This window comes from Micromys minutus, assembly GCF_963924665.1.
Source record: "Micromys minutus genome assembly, chromosome: 1".
In the NCBI taxonomy this organism is placed as follows: domain Eukaryota; kingdom Metazoa; phylum Chordata; class Mammalia; order Rodentia; family Muridae; genus Micromys; species Micromys minutus.
Window position 1 is genome coordinate 141,928,208 of NC_137969.1, and position 15,478 is coordinate 141,943,685.

Here is a 15,478-nt window from a genome sequence, read left to right on the forward strand (position 1 = left end):
AAAATCCACAGCCAAGTGTGTGTCTATAAGGGGTGTGCAAATGATGCTGCTTCTGCTTTCTTAAAGTAACAGCCCAGAACAGGTGAGCTGCAGTGCTCACGACTGCACTTCAGGTTTGAACTGTACACTACACTGCAAAGAAGCACATGACTCATACTTAGGTGTCTCCCTCTAATATTAAGCTTTCCTACAAAGCTGGGATTTGTTGAATTATTTGGTTCATGGCCCAAGACTAACTAGAAAGTTGAGTCAGGACTCTGTTGAGAATAAATATGAGTTCTCTACTTTGACACTGACATGTGCTCATATTAGTCCTCCAATCAGTTATTTGTCACAGCTGGAATGGTGACGAGAGCAAAAGAGAAGAAAAGAAATGAAGGAACAGAAGTATCCTATAGCAGTTTCATTAACAAATTATCATATTTAAGCATCCATGTGCTTACTCTTACAACTTTCAGTTACTTTATAAGTTCAGACACACAAATAGATTTTGAAATTAAGAGATCCTGAATTAACATTACATTTTACTCTAACAGGACACATCAGCTTTCTGCTTTTCTGCCTAGTGATTCCTTTCAGAGCCATGTGCTACAATATTCATGTTGTCTCAACAGGAAAATGAGTCACTGGAGTATTTGGACTCAATCTTTTTCACTTAATTACTTTCAAGTGTAAAAGAAGAAAGGGAAGAAGAGGAGGAAGAAGAAGAAACCTGAGTTTGGGGGTAGAGAAACACTTACCCCCATCTCCTGGACCCTAGAATTTCCTGTCCTGGAAACAGGATGACTATGTTTTGTGTAATTGCAGCATTACTTTGATTCTTATCTTTAATTATCTGTGTTCCGAATTTTTGAGAAGTAATGAGCAATGCTTCATGGTCACAAGTAGGCAGTCTAAATGTAAGAAGCAACAGAGATATGAAACCCTAGCACATAATTATATCCCTCCAAACAATCTGAAGTGAGGGACTAGAGAGATGACTCAACTTTTAAGAACACAGACTGCTCTTCCAAAGGTTCCAGGTTCAATTACCAATATTTCATCTGTCTGTAATTCAGACCTTCTTGTGACCTCCATAAGTACCCGACATGCACATGGTGCACAGATATACAGGCGAAAAGTTATGCACATAAAATAATTTTTAAAAATTAAACAGAATCTTTAGTAAAAGTTTAGCAAAAACAAAGTGGCAGGCACTAGAATAAATAATGTCACTACACAATCAAAGTGTATCCTTGTTTTAAATTCTACTCTGAATGGACTTAAAAATTATACAGGTTTAAGGAAATCCATTCTCCTGGTAACCAAGGATTATGAGTTCAAAGCCAGCCTACCTATGTAGCAAGACCCTGACTGCAGAAAGAAAAAAAAAAGATGGAAGAGAGGAGTAAATGGGGAGAAGGGGCATGACTAAAATCTGGGGAGTGATTTTATCTATCAGATAAAAGGAGGTTTGTGGTAATTATGGGAATCAAGACAAATATCAACCACTTAAGGTTTCTTACTACACCTGTAGTTTCTAAATGACAGACTGAGAATATGAATGAGAATCAATGCATGAATAGCTGAACACTAGAGAGGAAAAAGCAAAAGATGGTGAGTTCAAGGCCAACCTTGGCTACATAGCAAATTAAAGGTCAGCCTGGGATACATGAGACCTGACTCCCTTTTCTCCCTCAAAGGTTAGTTGATAGTATACATCACTAATTCTTTGAAAATATACTCGTCTCAACTGCCTCTCTCAAGAAACTTGGATATATCACCAGAACAAAGCAGTATTTTCTCAAAACCTTCTTCTGTATAAAGACAAAGAATATATTTGTGATTACTACCATGAAAGAAAGCTCTGTGTTTGGTCTTTCTATTTCTTAATCTTATCTCTCTCCTTTTTTCATCATCCTGTAGTTCTGGTGTGTCTACTGTGTATAAACTGTATATTACGTATGTAACTGTAAATATCATTCTGTACTGTGCTTTTGTCACTGGAACGGAGTAGCTTAGGCTGGCAATACAGGGTCTGAGACCAATGTTTGCCTGTGTAATCTAGGGATCACTTGAAGTATTAGTTAAAATAAAATTTCCTGGTTACACTGAGCCAATGTCTAGAGATAAGGCCTAAGGATATATTCTCAAAAGACATCCAATCTGATGTACTTAAAGGTTTGAAAAAAATGATGGATAAGAAGTCTATGGGCAGAGTGGGCACCAGTATTAAGTATTTATGAAAGGTTAATGAAAAACATTCGTTTAAAACAAATAGTATCAAACTGAAAGACAAGTTAACTGAACTGCTGTTTGATTTGGGGGGCAGGGTTGTTGTTTTGAAACAGGGTCTTCCTATGTCATGCTAGTTGGCCTGATATTCACTGTATAGCCCAAGGTGACCTTGAAATCTGAGTAACTCTCCTACCTCATCTTTCGAGGTGCTGGAGTTCTAGCCCATGCCATCACACTTGTCTTATCCACATTGAATACTCTGAATTTGCGTTTGGGCGAGAGATTTGGCCGTGGTCTCTAAGTGGTGTCTTGCTAAAGTTGGACCAACATTACGATCTTTTTGAATCAATGTTTTACAAACCAACTCGTTAGTTATTTCCATCAGTTTCACAATATCTGCAAACACATACATGTGCCATCAGTTTTAAATTTCATTTATGTTATTAAGAAACATGTTCAATGGTAGTGCTAGGAGAGTTTTCTAAGATATACCTCTAAAGTCCTATCTACAGCCTAAAAAAACATTAATAAGTACATTTGTGTGCATCAACTCATTTCAAGTAAAGACATGGTCATATAGATGTATGACCACAAAGATTGAAATTTTGTTCTCTTGTTGTTGTTGGAGATATGGTCTTATGGTGTACCTCAGACTGAACTAAAACTTTCTGTGTGGCTCTGTATGAGCCTGAACTTCAGCCCCAGCCTCAGAAGTTCTGGGATTACAGGCATGAGCAACCATGGCCAGCTTCAGATTGAAATTTCCCTTTTCATCCACAAAAAAAAAAAAAAAAAAAAACAAAAACAAGGAGTACTTGGCAACAGTCTCAACCTCTCCTTTATCTGTCTTCAGTGACTTTTCTCCCTGTGAAAGCCTCCTCTTGTATAAAGGGAATCTGATTGCAGCCTGGCATTCTGCCCCATAGACACTTTAAAGAGGTGATATGTTAATAGCCTTCTTGGCTACATGTCTAAGATGGAACAGAAATCTCTTGATTTTCTTTATAATGGATTACAGCCTACACTTAGTGTGATGCTTCATATTTCCCATTTGTCCTCAATTAGAAGTGGAAAAAATGAGTTTTAATAACAAATAAAATTTCCCAAACCACCCAACAAATAGAAAAAAAACAAAAGTGTCCACATTAAATAATGAACTAATGTCAATCTATAAATTTCAAGCAATCTAATAATCTTTTTGATTCTAAAAGTAACTTCTGGGGCTGAAGAGAAGTTCTTGCAGAGGTCCTGAGGTCGGTTCCCAAGTGGCAGCTGACAACCATCTTTAACTCTAGTACAGGAAATTTGACCCACTCTCCTGGATTCCGTGGGTACACAGCACACACACATAGTACATACACGTGCATATAGACAAACAACTATATACAAAAAAATAAATCCCTATTAAACATAACTTCTGAATATTCTCAAAAATGCTACAAAAAGTACAATACAGATGTGAACTCCTTAACACATTTGATAGTTCCTTTGGTATTATCATAAAGGATACATAAGGTAAGAGAGAACAGCCACCCTTCAAATTCTCTAAAATCTGGTCTACCTTCAAATTTTTCTTGGCATTCTTGTAAACAGACTCTAAAACACACCAATTCCAAAAAGAAAAAAAAAAACAATAATTTTAAAAGAAGACTAACATGTGCTTGGGATGCTGTATAGCACACTCAGCCACTTGCAGAGGAACTCCATAACTATGTTTATAATCAAGAACACCTAACACAAGAAATCCACAATTAACTGACACTCCCACAAGGACAATATGTAAGAGAAAACTGACATGGAGATTCCTCTCCCCAAAACCCATCTCACCATGTAGCTATGATAGTGACGCATCAAAAACACGGCATCTACCATATCTCCATATAAACTCATCCTCTAACTTTTATAGCTCTGACGCAAAAGACAGCAGAAAGAATTAGGGTTAGCATTAGGGAAAGGTAAGAGTTCTTGGATCAACTCAGAGCAGTAAACTAAAGGAAGATTCTATTAGTACTAGAGGTAAAAACCTCAAAGCAGAGAATAGAGCGTTCATAAAGACAAAGCATTCAGAAGTGGAAACGTCGACACTGGTTATTTCCGAAGCTCTGTTACATTCCAAGGCAGGCTAAGCTCATCAGTTTACTCCAAGTTTGCATGATAGTCTGAAGTGTCTGTCAGCCTAAGCTGGGGATTTGGTAGCTTTTTGTTACTTTGCCCTGATGGGCAGTAAACTGGAGGCCCATGTGCTGGACCAAGCTACACACACACCTCGGCCCCAGACTTTTATCTCAACACACTAAGAGATAATCCATTTACAAGGTCATTCAAACTTTTGGCAGATATTATCCTTTGCTTTTGTTAAAACCTACTCCCCATTTACTTGCTGGCTAAAGTTTTTCTGAGATTCTAGAACCTGAGAACATCATCTTTAATATCCCTATAGCATCAAGTGGGGTCAAGGAAGGGCACTGGAAACCCTGGCACCAGAGTTATGAATGGTGTAACCATAACCCAATGGTGTTGGGTTTAGAGCCTGGGTCCCCTGCAAAAACAAGTACTCTGAACTATTACATCATCTCTCCTGCACAAGGCATGGGCATTATGAAAGGGTCATTTTTCTCTCTAGTACAAAAAAAAAGCACTACTACAATAAAAGGAACATCAAGTAAATGGAATTTGATGGGGGAAGATACAGCCTGCACAGGTCATGGAGCAAGGAAAACCATCCCCTTATATGCAGCAGAGTGAGGAGGAAAATGTAAATAACACCATATGCTTCCTTATATGAGAAATGTTAACAGTCACATTATTATTGTTGCTGTTATTTATTATTATTATTATATTTATTATTATTATTACTGTGTGTGTATGACTGTGTAAGTGCAGCCATGTGTGCACAATGCGTAACTGGAGGTCAGAAGACAGCATTTGAGGGTCAGTACCATCCTTCCGCTGTGGGTTCTGGGGATCAACCTGGAGGTTAGGCTTCTGCCATAAGTTTCTCTACACATTAAACCACCTCACTGGCCCAAGAAAAATGTTTTCCTATTTAAATTGCCCACGCTTTTCTAGGCACGGCAGCTTACACCTATCACCCTAACACTTGGAGAGACGGCAGTAGAAGGATCTCAAGTTTGAGGTCATTTTTCAGCTACGTAGCAAAACTTAGGTTACATGAGATCCTGTTTAAAAAAAAAAAACTTAAAACAAAAAGAAAATAAATAAAAAATATAATCTATTTTGGATTTTTGTTTGCTTCCTTCTTTGTTGAGACAGGGTTTCATGTAAACCAGGCTAGCCTCAAACATGCTGAGGCTGGCTCTGAATTCTGAAGTGCTGGAATCAAGGGTATGTGGTGCACACACTGGACTCTAATGTGAATTTTAGAATCAGCCTCTGTCATTCTAAAGACAAAGGTAGAACCTAGGACTAACTTCCAGTTCATTTTACCACTCAAAGTATCAAAAATTCTAGACACTCGTTTTTCCACATATATATGAAGAAATCTTTTCTAATTAGCATTTTATAGCCCTAAATATTTTGGCTTTTGTATGCAGAAATTAGTACTTAATCAATCACAGTATTTGTCAAATTTCTATTTGGATATCAGAAAACAAAATCTTAAATCTAAAACAAATTCAAAACATGGGGAAAAACTTTGTTTCAAAATGTCTCTAAAAATCAAAAATTTAAGACAACTAACAGGCTAAACTCATTTTTTCTCCCAAAAGCTTTGCACACAGACTCTTAGGGCAGACTTGTGGTTAAAATGTTTATAAGGAGAATCGCACCTGGGCTGTGGTCTGTTTTTAAATAAACTTGCACCTGCAGTGGCTTTTCATAGAACTGTTATTGGGATCTGCCTGTTGGCTGGCATAACCCAAAGCTAATCCTCACCCCCAGGTCCTAATATACAAGTGCTCTACTTCCAAACTTCATTTAGAAAAATAAACTTGAGTTCGTGGTCATTTTTCTGTTGACACAATAACAGACATGGTCCATGAGAACCCTTCAAACACATACGCCATGTTTAGTGTAGTCATGCTTTAAGGAGATGCAGCATCTGTCTGGGGAGGAGGGTACTGCTACAGGCAAATATGGTTTCCTTCCTTTCCTGTCATATACCATTTGCTATTTCCTATTTCAGAATCCTTTTAATCTGACACTTCGTTAACAAAAATTTAACTTGCTACCGCACAATCCTTGTCAAAAATCCTAAAGTATTTTAATTTAATCTTAGCAAGTCACTACTTAATTCAAGTCACCCTTTCCTATTAAAATAGATTGCAATGAATTCCACTTGTGTCCCCACATTACCTTATAAAGATTAGCACATTCCTTCACTTTTTAAAGCCATTTTCTTATATGTATATAATTTGTCTTACACTAAATAAATGCTTCCTTGAAGCACAGTGGGGTTCTTGAAGAGCAGTTTCAAACTGCATATAAAAAACAGGATATAAAAAAAAAAAGAATGTGAAGAGAAACCAAACAGAACTGTAGGGCTGGGGCTATGGCTCAATGAGTCCTACCACCACTACCGCACACACATACATACACACATGAGCACACATTTGTGTATACACATACAACACACACACGTACACATGCACATACACACCATTCGAGCCAAACAAGCACACAGACATATACAAGCAGATTTGTTTGATTAAAGAGCAAGACTTGTTTCTATAATTCCGGTACTCAGAAGACTGAAGACAGCCTGGACTACACAGTAAACCTCAGGCCAGGACTGGTTATTGTGAGGCCTAGGACAGCAGTTCTCAACCTGTAGTTCATAACCCCCGCAGCAGTCACATATATTTACATGACAGTTCCTAACAGTAGCAAGATTCCACTTATGAAGTAGCAACAAAAGTATTTTTACAGTAGACAATGTTTATATTTTAAAAATGGTTCTTATTCTGTGTGTGTGAGAGAGAGGAAAACTTGCAGGAGTCTGCTCTCTCCATCCATTGAGTGAACCCAGGTCAACAGGAAGTATCTGACTGCTGAGCCCCCTCGAGGCCCTTAACCATACAGTCATGTCAGGATGGGGATACAGTGGCAGAGCTCAAACAGCACACACAAGACCCTGGATTCAATCCAATGCCACAGAAAACAATAACTAAATAAGTGCACATTTTTATCACAGAACAAAAAAATAAAACTTCCCAAAATTAACTAATGTGGGAACAATAGACCAATCTCTGAATAATATCCTCAAATTACACTTTCTGGTGCTTGCTGATACTGAAAAACATACTAAGTAGCTAAAAATGATTTCCAAGGCTCCCAACTAGAAACTAGAGCAAGGAGACATAGCCAATGCTCACAGTTACTCACATCACACTATACTGGATCACTGACAGCTTCTGAGTACTCTCCCTCTATAACCCTGAGGTTCCAGTTCTTCCAGTGCAAACTACTATGAGAGTTTTTATTAATGTAAAATGTAAACCAGGAAGCAATACAACAGCTCAGAAAGCCAAGTGAGAAAACAAGAGGCAAATAAAGGAAGGCCTGTATGTTAAGTGAAGGACTAAGGGGGTTTCTGTTTTGCTTGCTTGTACAGAATGAGAAGAGATTGGGGGTACAGAGCATAGTTCACACAGTGCTTGCCTAGCATGGATGTGACCTGAGTTCAGTCCCAGCACCCCATGAAACTGAGAATGACAGCACAGGCCTGTAAGCCTTCGTAGTCATTTTTAGCTATCTACAGAATGTTAGGCCATCTTAGGCTACATATGACCCTGTCTCAAAAAAGAAAAGAAAAAAACAAATCAAAGCAACTCTTCATTTTGTCATTCGGGCAATCAAACAAAAGATACAAGCTTTTAAACTTTCAATCCTTATCATACATCGCCATGGAAGTTTCATAGCAAACTTCCAACTCATTTCTAGGGGTATTTTTGTGACTTAAAATAGATACAGACCTTATTTGCAAAAGGTTTCTATCAATATTTGTCTCATAAGTGGTTTCTAACAAAAACCAGTAGAAACTATACTTCATCTCTTCCATTTTCTTTCTTATGCCTAAAAATAATCCTTCTTTGTTTTTTAGTACCAAAAATAGTGAATTGTGTAATATTGGGGTATCTCAATAAATTGGCAGTTACTAAGACTATCTATACATTTCCTAATGTTTTTGTATCAAATTTTTATTATTACTATTAGTACTTCATTGAAAGTAAACAAAAACTTTTAATATCTGCAATCATCTGAAACTAGTCTATAATTCTGAGATATAAATATTCATTCAATTATCTATGTTCATAAAAACTGCATTTAATATTCCATCATTCAAATATAAATTACTATAAAAATTAAAAGCCTATACTTCTTTCTGGGTATGACAGTAAATACTTTTAATCCCTACACCCAAAAGGTTGAAGTGGAAGGATCACAAATTCAAGGCCAGCCTAGGCTATATAATGACATAATCAAAAAGAAAAAGAATGTGAGTGTGGTGTCAGACACCCTTAATCTCAGTGCTCAGGAGGTAGGGTAAGAAGAGCCAGCAGTCAAACCAGTCTGGGATACATAGAAGTCAAGAGACTGTCTCCATGACCCATTGTTTTGGAGAACTTGCTGCTCTTCCAAAAGACCCAGGTTATTACAAGTACACACAGGGTGGCTCACAAACAGCTGTATCTCCTCTTCCAGAGTATCTAACAACCCTAACCCCTTTCTGGCCATCACAGGATACCAGGCAAAATGCTCATCCATTTAAAGTAAATTAGTACATCTTTAAAAAAAAAAAACAAAGATATGAAAGAATCTGGTACATGCAATCACTTGTAATATTATATATCATTAATTACTATTACTTCACTAGTCCAATATGAAATAGAGTCTGGGAGTAAGACAATAGTTTCACAACCCTGAGCACAGTCCCTGAAGGAAGTATCCTAGCTCTAAAATGTCATTCATAGAACCCTATGGTCTATAAGAAAACACTGTGAATGTCTTATAGAGCAAAAAGAAATTATCTTACTAACTCCTGAACATCAAAATAATGAACTAAACATTCAAGGATTATATAATTATATATATATATATATATATATATATATATATATTATAATTATAGTTGCCGAAAATACAAAAGTAAACTGTCAGATTAGTCAGATGGCTCAGCAAGAAAGACAGCCTGAGTTAGATCCCTAGAATTCATATACCATGATGCACACTTCACACACAAAATAACTTTTTTCCACTTAAAGAAAAGCCCAAGTGTCCAATAGCTGCTCATTTCCTCTGTGATCTCGTTTTTTCTTTTTAGCTGACATGTGCTTACACTCTCTAGCATCACTTAAATTAACCTATATTTTCAGGAATACAAAACTGTTTTGAGGTCAGGTCTGGCCCTACAGGCCAGGGTGGCCTACAACTTATAGTATGGAACAGGATGTTCTTAAAAATCAAAATCCTCCTGTCTAAGTCTGCTGTGTAATAGGATTACAGTACTTCTGGCAAAAATCCAATTTTCTTGCAAAAAAAAAAATTCTCACCTAAGTGGTAAATAATCCTAATATCAGACTTAGAAAAATATAATGGAACTACTGGAGTGCAAGAAAACAGTAGGAATAAGAACCATTCTTTATTAAAAGGATAAGTAAAACAATAATCTAGTAATCCTGATTTAAAATATTTAAAATAGTTTTAACTTACCTATAATATGTGCATTTGTGTTAAAAGTATGACTAGGTCTTCAGATACTTTGAAATAAAAATGAACAGAACACAAAACAATTTCACAATAAATGGAAATTTTAATACAGTATTATTATAGCCCCAGTTTAAATGCAACAATCTTCACTGAAATGATCTTCTAGTTCAGCTTATGTCTCAGATGTTTGCATTCATATACATCATTCAGTAAGCTATATATAGTACCAGAGATATGAAGTCAAATATACTTTTTATAAATATTCATTAAACAAATATTAAACATTCTTCTGTACCAAACTTGGGAGGGGGGAGAAACTGTTTTAAGCTGTTTTGAATACAACACAAATCCTTTAATTTTGAGCAGAAATGGTAAACCCTTTTTGAGAAGTGTTTTGGTTTGTGTGGGGGGGGGTTACAGTTTTTAACAGGGGAATGAAGCAAGTAGCTATTCATATACCCTCAACCAAAGAACAAAGATTGTCCTTGTCCATCTGGGAAGGCTATCTTCTTTAACCAGGCCTAAGAAAAGACCAGGGAGGTGGGGTGTAGTAGCCAGCGGAGCAGTGAGGAAGGAGACCCGGACCTAGCCAGCGATGGGGGGAGTAACGGGCAGATCATCCTTTTATGAGTGTGTGTGTGTGTGTGTGTGTGTGTGTGTGTGTGTTGTGTGTGTGGTTAGTTGTATTTGTTGCTGCTGTCTTGTTTTTTAAGAGAAGGCCCTATGTAGTGTGTATAATCACGACTTTGTATATCCTTTTAAATAAGGAAGTGGACACATAATAAGACATACATTTGAGATGGTAAAGGCGCTGTCTACTAAGCTTGATACCAGTTCGATCCCTCAGACCCGCATGATTAAAGGGACCTATTCTCCCACCTGTACTCTGGTTTTACAAACACATGTAGAACCCACGTTGGGATTCCAGCACTGAACGGTAGCTAACAATGATCGTTTGAGCTCCATCAGTCACTTCTCCCATTTGAGAGTTCTACTTGGTGTACCCGTGCACCCTCCTAAACCACAAGGTCTCAAGCGTGGGGAGATCATCTATTGTGGCCATTATCATCTCTCTCTGTGTCTCTCTCTCCCTCTCTCTCTGCTGCCAGGCATGTTTGGTGCTTGATCAATATTGAAGAACACAACAATTAACAATCCTTAAATACTGCAATCCAATCCTATACATAGGAGGCATGTCCTTTAACGACGGTTCGCCGCTGACAGCTTCACAGTGTTTTCAAGAACGTCTAAACTGCTGTGTCTTTTTCCCTTCCCGGGTGCATGCCCCCGGAAAGCCCCCGAAGTCCGCCCTCGGGTCGCCTGAAAGCAGACTCGCCGCTCAGGGCCTAAAACCGCGGCGGCTTCAGAAACAACCGCCAGGCAAAAACAGCAAAGAACCAAGTCTGGAGGCTGAGGCTAGCGAGGACAACATGGCGAGGCCCGGTTTCAGAAGTCAAGACAAACCAAAAAGCAAAACAAAACAAAATAACCTAACTTCCACTCGGAGGAACGGAGAAAACTAACCGTGAGCTGGGAAACCGTATAGCGTAGCCCACTGCGCGCCCTGCCGACGCGTGGGGACGTAGAGGCCCAGCGCCCTCTGTCGGCCGCGGGCTGTCTCGCGGCGACGCTGACGGGTTCCGGCGCCACGCCGGAACTCGCGAGAGAGAACGCGGAAGTCGCTGCAAAAGGCTCCGTGGAACGGAAAATCCTTAACCTAGCGTTCCTACCCGGAAGTGTTTTAATTCGCCGGAACCGACAGCTTTTAGAAAGGCACGGCGGGACTACGCTTACGGGGCCGAGCGGAAATTCAGGCTCGCGCGCTGTGCGAAGAGCACCCTGGGAGCGGAAGGAAGCGGATCCTTCCCAGACTCTGATCCGGTGTTCACCGACTGGTGTGGCGCGGAGCGTGCTGGTGCTGAAAGCCCCTGGTTGCTGAAATCGTCGTTTCTGCGCGGAAGTCAAAGGTGGCGGAAATCGCGGCGTCGCTGGAGAACCTGAAACCGCTGGTGAGCTATGGGGAAGAGATCACGGCGGCGTGGTGCGGCCCAGTGGGCCGCCGTGCGGGCCAAGGCAGGTCGCACCGCCACGGACGAAAATGAGGACGATTTAGAGTTGCCGCCTTCTCCGGGGGACTCCAGCTACTACCAAGACCAGGTAGATGAGTTCCATGAAGCGCGATCTCGGGCAGTCCTGGCTAAGGGCTGGAACGAAGTCGAGAGTGGGGAGGAAGATGGCGATGAGGAGGAAGAGGTGCTGCCTCTAAATATTGATGATGAAAACGATGAAGATGGAGAGAGTTCGGAGGAGGAGGAGGATGGCGAGGAGGAGGAGGATGGCGAGGAGGATGGTGGGAGCTCCGTGCTGAGTGAGGACGAAGCCTCTGTGGATCCTAGCTTGTCCTGGGGTCAGAGAAAAAGACTTTATTACGATACAGACTATGGTTCCAAATCCCGAGGCCGTCAGAGTCAGCAAGAAGTAGAAGAGGAGGAAAGAGAAGAAGAGGAAGAGGCACAGGTAATTCAGCGGCGCTTAGCCCAAGTCCTGCAAGAGGATGATTTTGGAGTCGCTTGGGTGGAGGCCTTTGCCAAACCGGTACCCCAGGTAGACGAAACTGAGACTCGGGTTGTGAAGGATTTGGCTAAAGTCTCGGTAAAAGAGAAACTGAAGATGTTGAGAAAAGAATCACCAGAGCTCTTAGAGCTGATAGAAGACCTCAAAATCAAGTTGACAGAAGTGAAGGATGAGTTAGAGCCCTTGTTACAATTGGTGGAAAAGGGGGTCATTCCACCTGGAAAAGGAAGCCAATACCTGAAGACTAAGTATAACCTCTACTTGAATTATTGCGCCAACATTAGTTTTTATTTGATCTTAAAAGCCAGGAGAGTCCCTGCACATGGACATCCTGTTATAGAAAGGCTTGTTACCTACAGAAATCTGATCAACAAGCTCGCAGTTGTGGATCAGAAACTGTCCTCCGAAATCCATCACCTTCTCAAAGCCAAGGATGGTACTGTAAAGAAAGAACTGAATCCAAAAGCAAAATTAACGAAAACCAAGCCAAAGTCTGGAAAGCAGACTGCTGCTAATGCTGACCTTACTGATCCTGATTTTGATGGGGCTGTACTAAAGTTCTCTGAGGAAATGCAAGACAGGCAAGAGCTGAAGAGAAAGAAAGAAGAAAATAGTGCTGACGAACAGGCTCTCGAAGAGCAAAATGCAAAGAGAGCCATTACCTACCAGATTGCTAAAAATAGGGGACTTACACCCAGGAGAAAGAAGATTGATAGAAATCCCAGGGTAAAACATAGGGAAAAGTTCAGAAGAGCCAAAATCCGAAGACGAGGCCAGGTTCGTGAAGTTCGTAGAGAAGAACAGCGGTACAGTGGTGAACTCTCTGGCATTCGTGCTGGAGTTAAAAAGAGCATTAAGCTTAAGTAAAGTTGCTTAGCCTAGCTTTTGGCAATTATTTTAGGTCAATAAAAGTGTTTTTTTGAAGTAATGTCATTGTGTTTGTGTAATAACTAATTTTAAAATTTGTTGTCAACAGGGTAATGGGGTTATTGCTTTGGGTTTTCTTGGTTGGTCTTTTGGGTGCTGGGAATTTAAGCCTGGAGCCTATATAAGTTTGCATATGGGAAGAATGTATGTTTGACAGTCATGGGTTTTGTAAAATAGCCTGCAAAAGTGACCTAGCAGGTTTCAATTATAATTGTAGTTCTTGGGGCAGAATGTTTGTACATGTGTGTTTAGTGTTAAAATCGATTTCATCTGTAAAATATGTGCTTTAAAAAGCAGCCTTGGTTAAATGTGACAGAAAGGAACAGATGCCTTAATTACGCCAATTGGATTTTTTAAAATAATCCTTTTTATGGTAAGGTAGAAATTCCGTGATCCCTCTACTGGTGATATAGGCTGTGGCTGCTATTTGTACTGATTGTCAGTTTGCTGAGAATTTTAAGGTTACAGTTACTGTGTCATCCTTTCAGTAACAAAGATGGTGCAGTTCTAGTTAAGGATGAAGAGGCTGTCCAGTTTGAGGCTGTCCAGTCGGGGCCCTTGTTCTACAAACATACAGACCTGAGTTTGAGTACCGAACAACAACACAAACTGTGACTGTAACCCCAGTTTTAGGAAGTGGAAATAGGTGGATCCCTAGAACTCACTGGCCTGCCAGCCTAGCCAAAAGTAAGCTGCCATCCAGCGCAGTAAGGGACTAATCACAAGGCAATAAGGCAGAAAGGATAGAGGAAGGCACCAAGGTACCCTGCTCTGGCCTGCCTGAATTCATTTCATTGGCCCTATTAGCCACATTTTGAAAATGAGAAAATTTGGGGCAGAGAAAATTCACTTTTCAAAAACCACAAAGCTTTTTAGGCATCATAAGCAGGATTTCATCCCAGCCTTGCTGGCTTCAGAGCTTACCTCCTTTTTAGATGAAGTAGAAAAGCATACATTCAGAAGTTTCCTGAGTAAATTGAGTTTCATTTTCTTCATCTCTTAGGATAATTTTAACCTCAGACTGATTAGACCACTTGAATTTTAAACCAAAGTCTTAATTAGTAGCTATGACTTTAAGCAAAATACCTGGTGTCTGTGCCTCGGTTCTGTTTCTTTTGTGGAAAACCTGTGGTGCCTGAGGATGTAGTTTGTATTTTTTAGTATAATGCCTGGTTTCCAGAGAAGCCTTGGGTTCAGTGCTGCTTATCTCTGAAACTGGACTTGATGGGGTCAGCATATAATCCCAGCACTTGAAAGGGAAGTGTCAAGATCAGAAGTTGTTCAGGGATATTTGGCAGTTCAAGGCCAGGTTGCCTTAAAACAACATTGGCTAAGACTAGTACCTGCTTTGGAGGACTTAGAAGAATTAAGTGAACTAATACATTAAATATTCAGAACATCTGTTACCTAGGTATCACCTAATGAATGTTGGGCTATCAGTTTAGTTGAAAGTTAATGTCCTACATGGGACCCAGTCTTCACAAAATATTTGAAGGCAAGCTAGACTGATTAATGAATTATACTTAAGAACATGAACTTGGCCTCAGGTTAGATGAGTTTATATTCTTCCACTTTACCATTGAGCATGTGTCTGGTCTTTTACCTTTTCCTCAAATTGAACATTAGATGATTGTTACCGCCATTTAAATAATTTAAGTGACAGGCCATGCTTCTTCTTAGTCTGAGGGTTGGGAGCTTAAGACAGGCTATGTAACAGTGTATCAACATCCCTGGCCCATAAAGTTCCTTAAACTAAAATGCCTAGGAATCCACTGGTACATTTGCAATGTTATTTAGCCAGCTTCTGTGAGCCCCAGGTGGCTCTGGCTTTAACAGCCACCCCAGGAGATTCTGATTCTGATGGAACACTGCAAAAGCCTAGGCTGAGCATACAGCATTAAGTTTCCCCCAGCTTGTAACATCAGATAAACTGTTAACTACAGGAATGAGGTATGAAACTAAAACTGGAGAGTACTAGAGAATACTTTCGAAAGAGTGGAGTTTTTTCCTCTAGAACTATAGGAGAAATCACAGTTTATAACTTGTAAGCAAGGAGTTCAGTTCCATGAAACCAGAAGCCCATGGGGTTTGG

The 15,478-nt window shown here is 39.7% G+C and overlaps 1 protein-coding gene across 1 annotated transcript; it reads left to right on the forward strand.

The window, feature by feature from the left end:
* Window positions 1-11,434: 11,434 nt before the first annotated feature.
* On the forward strand, window positions 11,435-13,387 carry UTP3 (UTP3 small subunit processome component). The gene has a single exon (XM_080939285.1). It carries the CDS (start codon window positions 11,902-11,904, stop codon window positions 13,324-13,326), a length of 1,425 nt encoding a protein of 474 aa, XP_080795411.1. The 5' UTR covers window positions 11,435-11,901; the 3' UTR covers window positions 13,327-13,387.
* The last annotated feature ends 2,091 nt before the right edge of the window (window positions 13,388-15,478 follow it).